The sequence below is a fragment of the Peromyscus californicus genome, unplaced genomic scaffold, assembly GCF_007827085.1.
Source record: "Peromyscus californicus insignis strain IS unplaced genomic scaffold, ASM782708v3 Scaffold_9__1_contigs__length_137607984, whole genome shotgun sequence".
In the NCBI taxonomy this organism is placed as follows: Eukaryota; Metazoa; Chordata; class Mammalia; order Rodentia; family Cricetidae; genus Peromyscus; species Peromyscus californicus.
The window spans coordinates 37006023-37026061 of NW_026294617.1; the positions used below are offsets into that span (position 1 = coordinate 37006023).

The 20039-nt window shown below is 41.2% G+C and overlaps 1 protein-coding gene across 1 annotated transcript in view; it reads right to left on the reverse strand.

Moving 5' to 3' along the window:
* Window positions 1-4513: 4513 nt before the first annotated feature.
* Ankub1 (ankyrin repeat and ubiquitin domain containing 1) overlaps window positions 4514-20039 on the reverse strand; it is a 103226-nt gene continuing 87700 nt past the window's right edge. The window contains 1 exon segment of the mRNA XM_052731731.1: window positions 4514-4587. Within this exon segment, the coding sequence (XP_052587691.1) occupies window positions 4514-4587 (74 nt within the window).

Consider the following 20039-nt stretch of genomic DNA (forward strand, 5'->3'; position numbering starts at 1 on the left):
AAGCAACAAAGTGGCAACACCTGCAACAGCTGGGCAGCCAGCACATCAAGCCACAGAAGTGACTGAGCAGTCTGATGATCGACAGCCGAGGAGGGAGAGCTGAGAGGCAAGAATGGTAAAATGGCTGGTTTCCTAACAGCTGAAGAGGGAGCCGGGCAGTGGTGGCGCACGCCTTTAATCCCAGCACTCGGGAGGCAGAGACAGGAGGATCTCTGTGAGTTCGAGGCCAGCCTGGTCTCCAAAGCGAGTTCCAGGAAAGGCGCAAAGCTACCCTGTCTCGAAAAACAAAACAAACAAACAAACAAAAACCTGAAGAGGGATAGAAGAGTGTAAAGAACCAAACAGAATGGCTGAGTGAGATGGCTCAGTAGGTAAAAGGTGCTTGCAACGAAGGCTGAAGACCAGAGTTCAATCCCTGTGACCCACATGGTAGAAAACTGACTCCTATAAGTTCTTCTCTGACATCTCAAAGCACACTGTGGCACATGTGTTCACACACACATAAACACACTCTCCCCCCCCCTTTTCAGCTCTCCTAATGTAATAAAAATTATTTTTAAAAAGAACCAAAGGGTAGCTGCAGGCCCTGGTTGCTGAAAGAGTTCTTCAGTTCTAGGGAGCCAATTGTCTCCCAGGAGCTGCAAAATTGGCAATCACCAAAGGGTAAGGAACCGGACACCTGCCTACTTAGAATCTTCAGTGCTATTTACTGTCCAAGACGAAGGAATTTTGATTTCCCAGGCCTATAAAAGAGTTGTAATCCTTATAGCATCAAGGATCCTGGTACTGTAGACCTACACCAGATCTGTGAAACTTGTAGAAGTAAAGATTCCACTACCTATTGTTAAATTTCTGAGGCAGCTTAGAGACACAGACAGGAAGAAGAAAAGAGACCAGTGTGACCTCAACAGATGGAACTGTTTATTTCAGTGAGGGGCAAGCACAGCAGGGAAGTAGTGTCTTCAAGAAAAAGAAGGAGAAGGAGAAGGAGGAGGAGGAGGAGGAGGAGGAGGAGGAGGAGGAGGAGGAGGAGGTAGAAGAGGAAGAAGAGGGGAAGAAGAAGAGGAGAAGGAGGAGAAGAAGAGAGAAAAAGAAGAAGAAGAAAAAGAAGAAGAAGAAGAAGAAGAAGAAGAAGAAGAAGAAGAAGAAGAAGAAGAAGAGGAAGAAGAAGGGAATATTTGGGGTTTATATAGAAGATTTGGGGAATGCAACTTCTGGGGCTACATGAAAACCTGTATTTTCTCCCTCCTGGAACTGTTTATCCAGACAAGCCTGGTTTATCTTTAGAAGCTCCCTTGCCTAGGCTATTAGGATACAGGGTCACAGTGAGCAACTGAGTTTGGTAATGCTAGGGAGGGGGATGGGACTGGAGGGTTTTCATTTGTTTTGTTTTTGTGGTTTTTTGAGATAGGATTTCTCTGCATAGCTCTGGCAGTCCTGGAACTTGCCCTGTAGAAAAACTGGCCTCAAACTCAGAGGTCTGCCTGCCTCTGTCTCCTGAGTGCTGGGATCAAAGGCATGCGCCATCATGCCTGGCAACAGACTGGAGTCTAAACATAGGGGCAGGGAATTTCAGCAAGCTTAATGGAGAAAAATTCCTAGAGTCTTGCAATGTTTGTTCAAAGTTTATTCCAACACCTAAGGGCTGCCCAAGGATCATAACACTGGCAAGGCTAGAAGTCTTGATACCGGAGACCTGAACAAGAGTTGTACCAGAGAGGGCTATCTGTAGCAAGTCTTTCTCTGTACTGCCAGCCAGCTCCCAAATAACGACATGGAGACTTCTTATTTATTATGAAAGTTTGGCCTTAGCTTAACCTCGTCCCACTAGCTCTTATAACTTAAATCAACGCATTTATATTAATCTCTATCTTGCCCTGTAGCTTTTTACCTTTCTTTCATTCTGTATATCTGACTCCCTCCATGTCTCCTTGGCACCTAGAATCATCTCCTATTCCGTTCTTTCTGCCCGAAAGTCCCGCCTATACCTCCTGCCTAGCTATTGGACATTCAGCTATTCATTAAACCAATCACAGTAATATATCTTCACACAGTGTACACATAGCCCACAACAGCTCCCACCTGCTACTGAGCCATCTGCTGCTGCCTTCTGCTGTCAAGGGTTACAGAAACTGCCAAAGGTTAGCACTGGAACAATTGCTTCTTGCCCACCTGTGGTTTCTGAGTGCAGCAAAAAGAACTCTGGCCAGCTGCTTGGAAACATTTGAGGTTGTTTGCTAGGCCTTGAAGCAAGTATTAGGGAAGCATGTTGCCGGTGGAAGTGTGAAATTGCAAAGGTACCCTAAGAACTCTTACACAATTTCTTACAGTGATAATTTTGTACTCACTTTATCAACAGATAATTCCGTTCCTAGGTATTTACTTAAAAGAAAGGAAAAACAGATATCTAGAAAACACTTTGATGATAGTGTCCATAAATGCTTTATACATAATATCTCAGAAATAGTGACAGTCTAAATCTCTATGCATTTCAATAGATAATATGATACATCCATAAATAGAACCCTAACTACCAAGGAAGTAATAAAAAACAAACAAACCTAGTACTGGATGGAATGTGGCAACTCATGCCTGTAATTCCTAGCACTTGGGAGGCTGAGGCAGGAGGATTGCCACAGCTTTTAGACTAACTTGGACTACAAAATTAGGTCTAGGTCAGTCAGAACTACATTTTACTCCATGTCTCATAAAACCAAACTAAGCCCAAACAAAAGGGGCAATATAAAATAATCATAAAACATCAGAGCCCATGTGAACAATAGTGTCCCAAACATTTTTCAAATCTTCTTCCTAGAATTTTATGTCAGGACGGCACTGTCTTTCAATGGTTTCGATTTATTCAACCACGTGAAGAAACTTCCTAGAGGTAACTAAGCTGTTCTACATGTTTACTGTGGTACTGTTCACACAGACACGTGCTTGTGAAATCCACTACATGGAAATGTAACATCCATGTAGTTACTTCAGTTTGAAAAAATAGTAGCAAGAAGTTAAAATGATGTCTGAACCTAGCAACTCTTGGTAACTCTTGCAGGGACCTTGTTATACAGAATTTTATTTAAAAGTTATCTTACTATTTCTTCATTTATGTGATGCTTAAACTCCAGAGCATTAAAACAAACCCAGGGGAAAAAAACAAAAGTAAGAAATACAATCAAAATTATAGCTCCTGTTCCTATATCCTCCTTAGTTTCCCAATCCCACAGGCATCTTCGGGTGTCAGCTTTTGTTTTTGTTTGTTTGTTTTCCTGTGAGTTCTTTCTGAGATTCAGAGGTGGGGGGGGGGGCGTGTTCTTAAAATTTGACAGCGCTGTCCTTTAAGGGTTTAAGTGCCACTTGGATGTCTGTATCCCTGATGGCTAACCTTGGATGTCCACTTGACTGGGTCTGGAATTGACTAAGAGATAAGCCTCCAATGTATAACTGTGAGGGGTTATCTAGATAAAGGCTAGCCTCTGAGAATGTGTGTGAGGGGTTATCTGGATAAAGGTGAGCCCCTGAGAAAGTGCGTGAGGGATTATCTGGATAAAGGTGAGCTCCTGATGTGTGTGAGGAGGTTTTTTTGTTTTTGTTTTTTTGATTGGGTTATTTAAAAGTGGGGTAGATCCACCTTAAATGGCATCTAATAGCAGCTGTCATAGTCACTGCTCTATTGCTGTGAAGAGACACCATGACCAAGGCAACTTATGTAAGAAAACATTCAACTGCGTTCGAGCTTACAGTTTCAGGGGTTCAGTCCATTATTATCATGGTGGGGAGCATGGCAGTGTGCAGACAGGTGCTGGAGCAGTAGCTGAGAGCTACATCCTGATCCGTAGGCAGAGAGAGAAACTGGGCCTGGCATAGGCTTTTGAAACCTCAAAACATCCCCAGTAAAACACAAAAAAACCTAAGAATTCAAATATATAAGCCTGGGGGTTTGTGGGGGAGCAGCACTCTTGTTCACACCTCCACAGCAGCCACATGTAAGGAGTTCCTAGGGAAAAGCTTTGCTTCTTGCCTGCTTGCCTTTGTGTCTCAATTTCCCCTGTTGTTGCTGCTGCTGCTGCATTTCTTTCCTGATAGAAAAAAATCCACTTTCTTCTGGCTACTGATGTGAAGACCAGGAATCCTTCCTTCACACCTTCAGCACCAGGGTGGGATTGTGGAACTATCCAGCCTCCTGGGTGAGCAGGTCCCAGTTTCTCCAGTGTGAAGGCAGCCGTTGTTGGACCATCCAAATGACACCATGTAAGCCAACCCTTTTAATGCATACTCATTCTATGGGTTCTGCTTCTCTAGAGAACTTTGAATAATACAGTATCTGAGAAAGCTTGCTGTTAAACATCCAACATCTGTTGGAATCATGTAGCATTAGAACGGTTATTAGATATGTTCATATTAGAATTGGAGATTCTATTTGACCATATCTCTGTCCAAGCCAGAGCTGCTGTGAATTTTCAAAGCATAATTTCTGGAAGGTTTTCACACTTTGCTGGACCTCCTTCGACAGTCAGTTAGAAATGCTCTTTGTGGCCAGGACTCTTGCTATTGCTAATTGCTGTTGCCATCACTTCTCTTTAAAGGCTTTTTGTAAAAAACAAAACACCCAAACAAACAAGAAATGCAAAGACATAATTCACAAGGAGGCCCAATCTCTTCCCTGTACATTGCTGAATATCAAGGGTGGTTTAGTAACTGTTTAGTTTACTTGTCACATAGGTTGGAGGAGAAACAGAAACAACAGTCTTTCTAAAGCCAATGTCTTACAATGAGGCAGGAAAGATATTCTCCCTAGTTAGTGCTAGAAGTTTACAGCCCACCACTAGAAACTGAAAGCCACACAAGGTTGTGTAGTTTTCTGGGTTCTAACATTTTCTATCTGAACTTCCTAGGAAATTCTGTGTAGCACATCCACCCTTACTACTCTTCCTTCCTGACCCGTGTAGGATTCTTAAATTTAAAAACAAGTTTGCTTTTGATAGCCTTTAACTGAAATGCTAGGGAACTACTTTTTTTTTTTTTTTTTTGCTACAGTTGCTCCATCTATACTAAGGAAGACTTGTAGATTTCAATGCAGCTGCTGCCACTTTGTACAATGAAAATGTGATTTATTAAAGAAGGAGCTTACAGACTGGAGAGATGGCTCAGTAGTTCAAAGCACTGGCTACTCTTGCAGAGGACCCTGACTCAATTCCCAGCCCCACATGGCAGCTCACAGCTACCTGTAACTCTAGTTCCAGAGGATCAGATGCCCCACTCTGGTCTCTACAGTAGGAATATTTCTCTCTTATATACTTACAATTTACCATATCTTTTGTGGCCTCCCTAAATTTGTTCCCTTCAAGACACCTTTGTTCTCCTCTCCACCTACAAAGGCAGAAACAAACCCCAGTTCCTTCTTTCTCTGCTCACACAGCATCACACACCATCAGGCCATCACATACCACCAGGCCATCACACAGCATCACACAGCATCACACAGCATCACACAGCATCACACACTATCACACACCATCAGGACAGTACACAGCATCACACACCATCGCACACTATCACACACCACCAGGCCATCGCACAGCATCACACAGCATCACACAGCATCACACACTATCACACACCATCACACACCACCAGGCCATCACACAGCATCACACACCATTGCACACCATCAGGCCACCACACAGCATCAGACACCATCGCACACTATCACACAGCATCACACACTATCGCACACTATCACACACCATCACACACCACCAGGCCATCACACAGCATCACACACCATCACACACTATCACACACCATCACACACCACCAGGCCATCACACAACATCACACAGCATCACACAGCATCACACACCTTCACACACCATCACACACCATCACACATCATCAGGCCATCACACACCATTAGGCCATCACACAGCATCACACACCATCACACACTATCACACAGCATCAGGCCATCGCACACCATCAGGCCATCACACAGCATCACACAGCATCACACACCATCGCACACTATCACACACCATCACACACCACCAGGCCATCACACAACATCACACAGCATCACACAGCATCACACACCTTCACACACCATCACACACCATCACACATCATCAGGCCATCACACACCATTAGGCCATCACACAGCATCACACACTATCACACAGCATCAGGCCATCACACACCATCAGGCCATCACACAGCATCACACAGCATCACACACCATCGCACACTATCACACACCATCACACACCATCAGGCCATCACACACCATTAGGCCATCACACAGCATCACACACCATCACACAGCATCGCACACCATCACACACCATCACACAGCATCGCACACCATCATACGCTATCACACACCATCAGGCCATCACACAGCATCGCACACCATCACACACCATCACACGCCATCAGGCCATCACACAGCATCAGGCCATCACACACCATCAGGCCATCACACAGCATCAGGCCATCACACACCATCACACAGCATCGCACACCATCATACACTATCACACACCATCAGGCCATCACACAGCATCGCACACCATCACACACCATCACACGCCATCAGGCCATCACACAGCATCACACAGCATCACACGGCATCAGTGAGGGGTTTGCAGCCTCTGGCTCAGAAGCATTTCTTCATGGTTGGCAGTCCCTCTTCACTAACTTTTGCTGTTCTCTGTACTGTCTCTTGTTTGTCGCATTGCTGCTTCCTTCCTCTACTGGGGTCTTGCTTTTCACAGCTCTCTACCAGATTTGTCTTTAAAAGCAAACGTTCCTCATTATTCCATTTCTTCCTTGCCTGTTCACAAAGCAATGTAGTCAGCCATGTCATCTACCTCCTTGCCTGGATCCTCCCCTTAATTATTCCTCTAGTCTGGGGAAGTCCTGCAGGCCTTTTTATTGTTATTGGTTTAAAATTGTATTTTATTTTATGTTTCTGAGTGTGGTAGTTTGATTGTTATTGCCCCCCCATAATCTCATAGGGAGTGGCACTATTAGGAGGTGGGGCTTTGTTGGAGTGGGTGTGGGTTTGTTGGAGGAAGTGTGCTACTGTGGGGGTGGGCTTTGAGGTTTCCTATGCTCAGAATACCATCCAGTGTTTCAGTTGACTTCCTGTTGCCTGTAAGATGAGGAACTCTCAGCTCCAGCACCATGTCTGCCTGCACACTGCCATGCTCCCCACCATAATGATAATGGACTGAATTTCTGCAACTATAAGTAAGTGGCTCCAATTAAATGTTTTCTTTATAAGATTTGCTGTGGTCATGGTGTCTCTTCACAGCAATAAGAACCCTAACTAAGACAACGAGTATTTTACTTGCATGTATCTATGAGTACCACATGTATGCTTTGTGCCCCCAGAGGTCAGAAGAGGGCACTGGATTCCCTGGAACTGGAGTGAGAGATGGTTTTAACTGCCACATGGACCCTTGGGTCATCTGCAGGAATGGTAAGTTCTCTTAACCACTGAGCCATGGATCTAGTCCTTCCTTTTAAGTTAAAATGCTGTGTCTATTAGGAGTGGTCCCCAGGTATATGTCTACCAAATTGTGTGTGTGTGTGTGTGTGTGTGTGTGTGTGTGTGTGTGTGTGTGTGTGTGTGTGTCTTGGGCTAACTTCTTGCTTTATCTCAGTGGTTATGTCCCTCTGAACCCTCTAAGTGGATTAACCCATCTATGCTGCCCATAACTCTTAAACCTGGGAACAGCTACTCATACTTAGTTAGCTTTTCCCCATATCCCACCTGACTTAATTTGAGGACCTCTCTCCTTCATTCTGATGCATATCCCCACTCCTCCCCTGTTCAGAGCTCATCCTATTTGTACCCTGGTATCTGAACTCTGGTTCTTCAGCAGTCACTCACAAATTGTGTATTGTGTACCATCTATATACCCAGAACTGTTCTATGCACTGGAGACACAAAATAATGAACAAAACACATAAAGTATGCCTTTTAAAACTACAAACAAAACAGAATAGAGAGCTCTGCTTGCATCCAGAGCACAGAGCCTGTCAGAGTGCACATGTAGGTTGCTGTCTGTTCTTTGTGTGCTCTAACACAGCCTTCTGAACCAGTCTTCCACATTTGAATCATCACTAACCTGGACTTTGGGTCACATGAACCTCATTGGAATCTGTTGATAAGCAACAAGAAGGCTGGTTTTGCCGTAGTCAGAAGGTTTCTCGGGTCCTGCCCAGCTCTGAGGTCAGGATGAATCTCTCCCATCCACATCCCACAGCTGCTTATAAAATAATCACTCAGAGGCTTAATATTATTTACAAACTTATGGCCATGGCCTATGACTCAAGCTTCTTGATAGCTAGCTCTTATAACTAAACCCAGCCCATTTCTATTAGTCTATATGTCACCACATGTTCTGTGGCTTTACCTGTGTACCATTACATGCTGCTCCCTGGATGGCGGGATGGTGTCTCCTCTGCCTCTGCCTTTCTTCTTCCTGTGTATCTGCTTGGATTTCCTGTCTGCATCTAAGCTGCCTTGCCATAGGCCAAACAGCTTTATTTATCAACCAATCAGAGCAACACATATTCACAGCATACAGAAAGACATCCCATAGTACACTACAGACATATAATTTGGCCTGTGTTGATCCTACACTGTCTTCTATGCCAAGGATCAAGATTCCATGATCTCTGGTCTCAGTCACTCTCATCCCTGCAAAAGCCACATGTACTCACAAAATTAATTCATATTAGCACATTTTCTGTGCTTATTGCAGCAATGTGATCTTTAATTCAACTTTAGAAGCTTCATTTTCATTAATTCAAATATAGAGTTTGTTAGTGACAGATGGTCCAACCAGTACTTCTACATGGTGTTAGGTGAGTTGTTTGGAGTCCTGGTTTGTGAGACTAGCTTTCCTATACAAGTGGGAGTGACTAGTGGATAGTTTGGCTGACCTGACCCATGATGGACTGTGAGGTTCTTGCCCAATTTCTACCTATAACAGCAGCTCTGTGTTAGTGAATGCTGCTGGAAAGGAGGTGTCTGCTGCTCACATGTGTGTGTCCTCTTGACCAAGAGCTGCAGTGGTCATTTAGAGATAATTACTCTGAGAGACCCCTAGTGTCTTCATTGACTGGATAATTCAAACAGACCCCAGTACTTCTGTGACTGCCATGAAGCATGTGAACCAGACCAAGAAGCTGGTACAGGTATGAGTGGAAATAGATCCTTTATAAATGTGACAGACATCATGAGACAGAAAATATTGAACAGAGCAGTGCTTGACATGGTTAAGAGAATTAGAGTACCAGGTCCCCATATAAACATATTTCCTTTTCATTATAAATGTCAATTATGGAATGGGAAATATTTATGTTAATACTATGCTAGACCTGTGAAGTAATATTCTAATGATGTAAAAATCTTGATATCAAGGCAGAAACCAGCAGGCCTTAAAACGGTCACAGGGGAGCACAGCAAAAGTCCCCCTAAACAGTACACTGATGGACCTATGTTCTTCAAACAAAGTGACAAGTTGAAAGTTTTCTGTTTTTAGAGTTCTTGGCTTACACATCCTTACCTCATCAGAGTGTTCCAGGGAGGCTCCTGATGCTCCAGGGTGTACAGTCTACTTGGTCCAGAAACACAAGGAGAAATCCAATATAACAGGGCATGCTAAAGCACATTGGCAGGTTTGCTCACATTCATTACCCTTAGTTTCAACTCACATTCGTATTTTCTTCTCATAGGGCATGAGCATCCCTATGACACTATAATGAGAAACATTCAAAATACTGTCAATCGATGATGGGAATCAAGAAATTGCACAGCTTTTCCTGTCCTGCCTGGGCTGTATGTGCAACAACCAGATATACAGGGGCGATTCATCCTAAGGCCCAGAGACCCAGCAAGAAGCCAAAAGCAGAGCAGTGAGTCCCTGACCTTCCTTCAAGTGGCCTTTCTCAATTCCAATTTCTGTTCTGCATAAAATATCAATGCATAGTGTCATTTCTTGCTTGGAAAGGGGCATCGTAAGGCACAAAATAAAAAACCAAACAACATGCCCCGGTTTAGACTCGAGAATTCGAAGTGCTGTGAGACTCAGTTTGTCCATAGTGAGAGCATTTCATTCTTCCAGGCAGATTGTCACTATAAGCTGGTATGCCAAGATACTGCCCACACATAACCATGTGTGCATACACCTTTGGTCCCATTAGAATATGATTTCTAAGACCTGGATCCTCATATGTTCCCCATTATGTGGTTTTATGATCAGAGCAAAACATGGCCTAATCACTGCACTTAGACAAACCTGTAATGAAAGTTACACAGAAAAGTTATATGTATGGAAGGGGAGATCATCTGTTCTGGGCTTGAGTAGAAATGGCCTTAGGATTGGATCCCAGTCTCTAGTCTCATTTCAATTCACAAAACAACTGTGTTTTATGTGTGCCTTTAGATCTGAGTCTGAGCTAGAAATGGACCTAATATTTATATACGGGGCCTTTGAATTTATTTAAATCTTTTTTCAGATTATACTATACTTTCATTATTTTTGCCTTTCCTCTCCTTTCTACAAAACCTCTCATGAATCACTTTGATTGCTTTCGAATTCTTGTCTTTTTAAAAAATTACCAATATACATATATAAACACATGTGCACATGAGCATACACATACTCACTCACTCACACATCTTACTCAATCTGAATGATATTACTTGTGTTTTAAGGTCTGACTATTTGGTATTGGAAAGCCAACCAGTATATTGTACGCTGAAAAAGACTGTTTATTTTGTGTTTTGTTCTGCGACTCCTTTGTTTACTGTTAATGAATTTGTTGTAATTTTTTGGGTTTTTGTTTTGTTTTGTTTTGTTTTGAGATAGGGTTTCTCTGTGTAGTTTTGGTGCCTGTCCTGGATCTTGCTCTGTAGACCAGGCTGGCCTTGAACTCAAAGAGATCTGCCTGGCTCTGCCTCCCAAGTGCTGAGATTAAAGGCGTGTATCACCACTGCCTGGCTGTTGTAGCAACTTTTTAAAGATTTCATTATGGTCCAATATTCTAAAAGCAATCTTAGAAGAAAAAAGAAACTTTGATCTCAGCTGTGAACTAACACACTGGGGGCATGGGCCCAGAGTCTGTCTGACAAACATAGTCATGTACACTTTCTCATGAGGGCATCTGCTGATGAAATTTGACAGTGGTTCTTCCAAAAGCTCAGCAAGAAAGCTCAGAATGGGAAGAGACACACTCTGACATTGGAGCACATCAAGCAGTGAATACCAGTGAGGGTGGCTATGAAAAGGGGTATGACACTGAGGCCTCTGATGGGACATAACTCACGAATCATGTTAACTAGGTATCAAGTACCTCATGATGTAATGTGGGGGTTAAACAGCATTGTGTAGTGAGAATTCCCACAGAAGAACACTCAGATTAGGTCTCCATGATGAACAGTGTAGAGTATAGGGAAGAAGACTATACATATACACACACAACAGGATGAGTAACCAATTTAAGAATGTGGGGAATTTTATATCAGAAATGATAACCTCGTTGTATGCATTATAACATGTACATTATGCAATTGGAAATCTGTGACAAAGGTTGCATAAATTAAACTACTCCATGTAATGATCTCATCTCCTCTTTAGATACAGAGGAGCCAACAGTTAAGATGGCCTTGCATATCTTCGTTGTTCCAAAAGGGCTCTGTGCCCCACCAGGATCAAGTGTGCACAATCTTGCCAGTTGTGAAAACAGGAAAACTCTTTGGAAAAGATCTGACTGCCATTTGTGAGGATGGCAATCTATCCACAGCAATTCTGGTAGGTCTCACATGGTTCTTCTCTGGCTGTCCTAAGGACCAAATCCTGCTTCCAAATACCCCCCTTCGATTCTATCATCAAGTGGAGAAACAAGTGTGCATCAAATCATTGGCTTAAGAATAGAAAGGTAAGCGAGGGCTATTCACCAGAAACCATGTATTGGAAAAGTTGGATTAAATCACTTTACTGTAGTGGAAAATCCAATTATAAATAAACATTGCCTGAGGTTTCAGGGTTAACATTAGGGTGGGATGGGTACAACAGGAGATAGAAACACCAAAACCAGTTCAGGTCCTCTTCATCCATGCTGGCATTGCACCTGTGCACACCATTAGCCTGGTTCTCGAGAAGAAGGAAACCCTGCTCTGTGCTGCAGGTAGAGTGACAGGTGCCTTTCTTTCTTTCTCTCAGGACATGCTATCATTTATTAGTGAAAAGGGGCCAATCACTGAAGGTATCTTCAGAACATCTGCGGATATAAGGTTATTCTGAGCCCTAAAAGAAAGGCTGGATTCCGGGACAGAAGTGAACTTGAACAACGAAAGTGTCCCTGTTGTGGCATCTAAAAGATAGGGAGAGTCCTCTTATCCTCTACACTCAGGATTCCTCTCAATCTGTGTGAGTAGTTTCCCTCATCACATTTACTCTTGAAGGATAGTAGACAGGAATGATAGAAATCTGATAAGCCAAAAGGTCCCTCTGATGCTTACAACACAAGGGTTCAAGCATAAACCAGTCACAGTGAATGGTAATGTAATGAAGCATCTTTTATTTGATTCCTCTGTGTTCCTCATGCAACACAGGTTTCAAGATAATCATAGGGTATGGATGTTTCTCGGGTCCTGCCCCGCCCCCTTAGTCCAGACAAATGTCTCTCACCCTCTGTTCTGCAGTTGCTCAGACCCAAGTAAACACACAGAGGCTTGTATTACTTACAAACTGTATGGCCTATCACTTTAGCTGCTTGCCAGCTAGCTCTTTCATCTTAAATAAACCCTTTTCTATAAATCTATATGTTGCCATGTGGCTGTGGTGTTACCCATCTGCTGACATCTTGTTGCTCCTCATCAGCAGGCAGTGTCTCTCTGCCTCTGCCTTTCTCCTTTCCTGTCTCTCTTCTTGGATTTCCCACCTGCCTCTAAGCTGCCTTGCCATAGGCCAAAGCAGCCCATTTATTAACCAATGGGAACAACATATATTCACAGTGTGCAGAAAGACATCCCCCAGACCTTCCCCTTTTTTATCTAATCAAAAAGGAAAGTTCTAGCTTTAACATAGTAAAATTATATATAACAAACAGTTGTCAAGCAAGAATTACAGTTGCAATATCTAGTCTATGTGTATTTGGGAAAATTAAAGAGATAATCTATCATCTATCCCATATTTGTGAGTCTAAAGTTTCATGTCTAATTTATCTTTTATCATAACCAAGGAGAATTATACCTACTACTATTTAGTCTTCAACTACATCAAAGACCCCAGAAGGATATAATATTACCTAAGTAAATAGGAAGTGTGTTATAAGCAACTTCCAAAAATCTAGAATGACAGAGACAGCCAGCTGCTCGGACAGTCACCCAAAGTTCCTCTGCAATGTTGGGGCATCCATCTTCAGCCAATAGGCCTAGAGCTTTTTAGTCACTTCTCCCCATGTCCTGTAGAATGTCTGGCACTCTCCTCTGTGAAGCAGGAACTTGAAGGACCATCTTGCTTTGTTTTTGCAAAATTTAGTGGTCATTTTTCATAGGTCCTGCATGTCCAGTATATATAACATTTTGTCAATCATTCCAGGCAAGAATAGTTTCTTGTCCAAATGGCAGTTCTACCAAGAAGAAGATAAACTCCATATGGAGTGTCTTCGATGCCCCTCTTCCTCTTTGAAGTAAATTGGTACTACCAGGAGCAGACATGTCTCATTGTTCAGGAAAGTCTAAGTTTTTAAAACATTTAAATGCCATATTCTGTAGGTCTTTAAAGTGTTTGAAGATTACCTACCTAATTGAAATATATCTATGTATACCTAGAAAACTTAACTAGCATGACTATATATTTGATTATCATGGATGACTAATTGTTAATCTGTATACTTTGCAATTTCAAACGAGCTGCACAAACATAATTCTTAAACAAGAACAGAAATATACATACAGTATAACAAAAGTAACTTTAAATTTGTATCAATAAACTAAAATCCATAGTAATGTAAAACATTTTAAACAAGTTGTTGATCTTTATAAGTAGATTCAATAATCTACCCTTTTATCCTATCATATCTATACTATCCCCTTTTCTTTTTTTAGAAAGATTGCAATTATAATTAACCCCATTTAAATAAAAATAAACATTTATAAACAATATTTTGGGAATTTGGGCGTAGCTTCTCATACTACTTCCTGCTGGTTGGGGGTGCTGGCAATCTTATGGGGATTCTGAGAAAATTAAGAATTATGGTCAAGTCCTGACTAGAGTAGTCTGTGAGACTGGATAGTCTGAGCCAGTTTCCTTGAAGCTGATCTGGATGTTGGAACATCTGGCGACCTCTCAGGGGGTCTTCCTTGATCAAACCATCTTAGCTTGGCAGCAATCCATACATTCTCATCTTCTGTGGAAACAAAAGCAGAACCTCTTTTCCAAAGCAATATAGTCTTAGACAAAAATTTTGAAGTCAAGACACCCTTAAATATATATATAGGCTTAATTCAGCAGCCTTTACAATCAAATATCTTTCTGCAGTTAAAAATCCCAAAGACAATATAATCCAGACTCTCTGGGTAATTTCCATCTTTACATGGCTTATTTTTTATATTACTTTTACTGTCTCTTTAAACACTTTATTTTTTAAAACTATCTATTTCTTTATATAACTGTTTATCCTTTTTCCTCTCTCTTCCAAGCCTATGTGCATTTTTACACATAACATAAAGCATTTAGGGGTTTATTCCATCTGAATATGTCTTTTTGTCAATCTATTGCTTTAAACTGCAGCACAGATAAGACTGAAATGGCAGCTTTGGCTGCTGGCTCTGCCCACTTCAGGTTCCCAACATGGTGGAGGTAATTCATCACCAGCTCTGGGAGCCATGCTCTCTGCCAACTCATGGAGGCAGTGGGTCTATGCCTCTATCAAGGAGTGTGTAGCTCAGAACCCCTTTTTTTTTTTTGTCTGCACTAGCAAAACCTAAATCCACCATGCAGTATGCTACATGGCTCAGAGACACCTCTGTGTACTACAGCAGGAATCTGCCATGCTATAGGTCAAGACCACATGCTGCGAACCCGCCATACTGTAGCTCATGGTTTGCCTGAGAGACACAACTAGGAAGCTGCTTTTGGCTCCATTTTAGAACCCTTTTTAAAATTCTCTCAGGGTTTAGGTGGAAACTCCTTGCTCCATGTTGGGCAGCCAAATGTAGCCAGAAGTTTTCTCCAGTCCTGCCTGGTCCCCTGCAGTCCAGACAAATCTCTCTCACCTGTGGTCCTGCAGCCACTCAGAACCAAATAAACACACAGAGGCTTATATTATTTACAAACTATATGGCCCATGGCTTTAGCCACTTGCCAGCTAGCTCTTTCATCTTAAATCAACCCATTTCTATGAATATGTATGTTGCCACGTGGCCGTGGTGTTACCCATCTGCTGACATCTTGTTGCTCCCTCGGCAGCAGGCTTGCGTCCCTCTGCCTTTGCCTTTCTTCTTTCCTGTCTCTCTCCTTAGATTTCCCACCTGCCTCTAAGCTGCCTTGCCATAGGCCAAAGCAGCTTATTTATTAACCATTTGAAATAGGAACAACATATATTCACTGCATATAGAAATATGTAGATGTAACCAACAGTCTTATTAAATAAGAAACACAGAGACAATTCAGAGAAGAAAGCCAAGAGGTCAGAGCTAAGAGCCTCACCCTTCCTGCTTCAGCGATCCTTTTCAGCCAAGAGAGATCTCCGAAAGGGACCTACTTCCTGTGTGTCTTTATAAAAACTTTCGGTTCTGCCTTCTCATTGGTTGTAAACCCATGCCTCATCACTGCCTGTCTGTAAAGACTTCCAGGTCTTATGGTTGGGATTGAGATTAAAGGCATGTGTCTCCAATGCTGGCTGTATCTTTTTACACACAGAGAGCTTCCTAGCTCTGTCTACCAAGTGCTGGGATTAAAGGTGTGCGCCACCACCGCCACACTCTTGCTATGGCTCTAATAGCTCTGACCCCCAGGCAACTTTATTTATTAATATACAATTAAAATCACATTTCAGTACAAATAAAATACCACCATAATATCCCCCAGCATATGGAGGGTCATTTTTTACAGGCATATGAGTGTACACGTTGTGTACATGCCTAATTAGGTCTGTTTTGTACCAGTTTTCATCATTCTCTGTCACTCTCTATGTTTTTTTCTGAGAGGCAGGTTTTCCTTCCTTAGAACATATATCTCCTCCACATATACTTTGGCTAAACATACTCAGTAAGATTGCAAGATCTTCCTGTCTCCTTCTCATCCAAATGCAGGTTCTCATGGCTTTGAAGCAGGCATTCTTAATCATTGAGCCATCTCTTCAGCCCCATAGAATGATACTTTTATGTTACAATTAAAATTAAAATTAAATCACTCATTTCACTCCTTTCCTTTCCTTACTGTAAGTCCTCTTGTTTCCTATCAATTTCCCACTTCCTCTCAAATGCAGGGTCCATTTTTTTTTAATTTTTGTTATTACATACATATATACATATACATCCATAAAAATGTTAAAATCATGTGATGAGTCCACTTATGGTTAGCAGTATATGCACTATTTCTTAGCCACCAGTTGGTATTGGATTACCAATTAGGGGGTTCATCTTTGAGGAAGACTTATTTTTCTACTCTCAGTAGTATTTATGTGTCTATAGTTCTACATCTAGAAATTTGGTTTCATAAGATTTCTGCATTTCAAATTAATGCTACTAAGGATGATATTTTTGTTCAGGTATTGTTTAAGCAACCATATTGTTGCCCAGTTTTGTGATATTTATTTGACAATCAATATAAAAAGACGCACATTCCATTTCCTCCACCACTTACAGGATGTTATGTTGTTGTTTGGTTTTGCTCTTTTGAGGGGCCCACCACCCACCTCCCAAATAAATCACACATGGAGCCTTATTCTTAATTATAAATGCCCAGCCTTAGCTTGGCTTCTTTCTTGCCAGCTTTTCTTATCTTTAAATTATGCCATCTATCTTTTGCCTCTGGGATTTTTCATTTACTTACTTCTGTATATTTACTTTCACTCTTGTTCTGTGGCTTGCTGTGTAGCTGGGTGACTGGCCCCTGGAAACCTCCTCCTTCTCTGGTTCCTTGATCTCCCCCTTCCCAGATTTCTTCTTCTATTTATTCTCTCTGCCTGCCAGCCCCACCTATTTCTCTCTCCTGTCTCAACACTGGCTGTTCAGCTCTTTATTAGACCATCAGGTGTTTTAGACAGGCACAGTAACACAGCTTCACAGAGTTAAACAAATGCAACATAAACAAAAGTAACACATCTTAAAATAATATTCTACAACATTTTCCCCATTTTGCCTGAATAAAAATGAAAGGTTTTAACTTTAACATAGTAAAACTTCATAAAATAAAAACAATTCAAGTAAGAATTACATTTGCAATATTCTGTCCATTTGTAGTTAGCATATTCAGAGAAAATAATGCATTATCTATCCTATCGTAGTAAGTCCAAAGTTTTACACCTAACTTACAATCAAACTAAGGAAAATTGGAACTATAACTACCTAGTCTTTAACTCCATCAAAGACCCAGAAGGATATAATGTTATCTAACAACAGAGACATTTGTCTGCCTGGACAGTCAACTAAAGTTCCTCTGCAATGTTGGAGCATCTATCTTCAGCCTATAGGCTGAGAATATCTGGAAAATTTTTCAATGAAGCAGAAAATTTGAAGGACTGTTCTGCCTTGTATTGGCAAAGTTCATCAATAGTTTTCCTCCATGTCTTGCAAAATATCTGACAGACTTTTCTGTGAAGCAGGAATTTTGAAGGACTGTCCTGCCTTGTTTTGTCAAAGTTGAGTAGTTTTTTTTCCTGTGTGTCTTGCATGTGCAGTCTGCACAGCACATTGTCAGCAGTCAAAGTCAAGAGCAGTTTCTTTGCCCAGTGGCTAACCTTGCCACAATGAAAGCAAACTCTTTAAGGAGTTTCTTCAATGCCCATCATCTCTGAAGTAAATTGGTGCTGGCAAGAGCAGACTTGTCTCATTGTCATAAAAAACCTTAGGTTAACAAAATCTTATAAGTGCCATATTTTGTTTTTGAAGACCATATATCTAAAATATAACTCTATATGATCCTGAAAGCAAACCTAACATATCTACATATTTGATTGTTAAGGATGACTAACTACTAACCTGTGTTTCTTGATTATCCTAAATAGTTCATAATAATAACTTTCAAAAATAGAATGTTACCTTATATTTTAAAAGAACTCCATAGGTACAATACCTTAAACAAGAGTAGAAACATATATACAATATGTTGTAAGAAAAATAACCTTAAATTTGTATCAATATACAAAAATCCTTTAAACAAGACTAGGAACATATAAACAGTTTAACAAAAATGGCCTTAAATTTGTATCAATATACAAGTCTTTTAAACAAGAATAGAAACATATGTACTGTGTGTTGTAACAAAAAATACCTTAAATTTGTATCAATATATAAAAATCCTTGCAAATACAAAATATTTTAAATTAATAGTTGTTTTTTAGTTTATAGTAGACTCAATAATCTATCTTATTATTTAAAGTAGATTCAATAATATATAATTCTATCTTATCATTCCTATATTCCCCTAAATGATAGCAAACATCCATAACCCACCAAAAAACCAAAAGCCTCCCACAACCCATCTTTTGGGAATGTGGACTTCGTTTTCTTCAAACTGCTTCCTGCTGTCTGTGGACGAAGGGATCCCCAGAGGTCCCTGAGAAAAATTTGAGAGAATGACCAAGTCGAGGGAAGACCAGCAGTAACCTTTGCTGATAGATATCACCTGTCAAGGTTCAGGAGGTCTCTCTTGATCAAACCTGATCCACATTAACCTGGGACGAATCCACAGCCTCTCATCTTCTGTGGAAACAAAAGCAAAACCGCTTCTCCAAAGCAATGCATCTTTTAAGTTCCATTATATACATGTGTTTTTTGACTTCTGTTTTAGTTAAGGCATTCTTACAATATCAAGGCTGGTGTGTGTCCTCAGTCCCTCTGTCAATCCATGTCTCTCTTACAATATCAAGGCTGGGGTGTGTCATCAGTCCCTCTTTCAATCCCATGTCTCTCAGTAGCTGTTGTTTGGTTGTCAACATTCAAAAAATTTAAAATCACCACAATACTACACAAGATCCAGACTCCCAGGGTTTTCCCCATCTTACATGGTGGCTTTTTTTTACTTTGTTTTATAAACTATTCATTTTTTATGACTATATCCTTTTTTTCTTTCTGAAGCCTACATATATTGTAAAACACACTGGAACTTGTTTAGCAGTATTTCCATTTTGGACCTCTTTTACTGAGCATCTCTATTCTTATTTGACCTTGTGAGCAAACTTTAGAGCTACTAAGCTGCACCTGAATCCTCTGCAGCATTCCTCAGCTGACTCTGTCCAATTCTTGAGTCATGAAAGCCAAGCCTAGAAAGCCAAAGGCCTGTTTGGAAGGAGATGGCCAAGAACTGCATTCAACCTTCCTGGGTCTCTAGAATGCTGATGCTTGCACTGTGGCAGGCATTTTATACTTAGTGTTTTGTTCCTACTTAACATACTAGCTGCCCAAGGGCTCACCAGCTGGGATAAATTCTTAAAGAAGCTGTATCCTGTTTTGTTTTTTCAAGCATTCTCAGGCCCTATGGAATATCAAGCCTTATATTGGTATGTCAAAATGTTGGTTTTTGTTTTTTCTCTTTTGGGGATTCTGCCACCCAGCTCCCAAATAAATCATACATGAAGGCTTATTCTTAATTATAAATGCCCAGCTAACTCATTCTGTAGAGCATGACACTGTTAATCTCAGGGTCGTGGATTTGAGCCCCACATTGTGCACCAAAATGTTGGTTTTGTTCTTTTGAGGGGCCCAGCTCTCAAATCACACACAGAGGCTTATTCTTAATTATAAATGCCCAGCCTTAGCTTGGCTTCTTTCTTGCCAGCTTTTCTTATCTTTT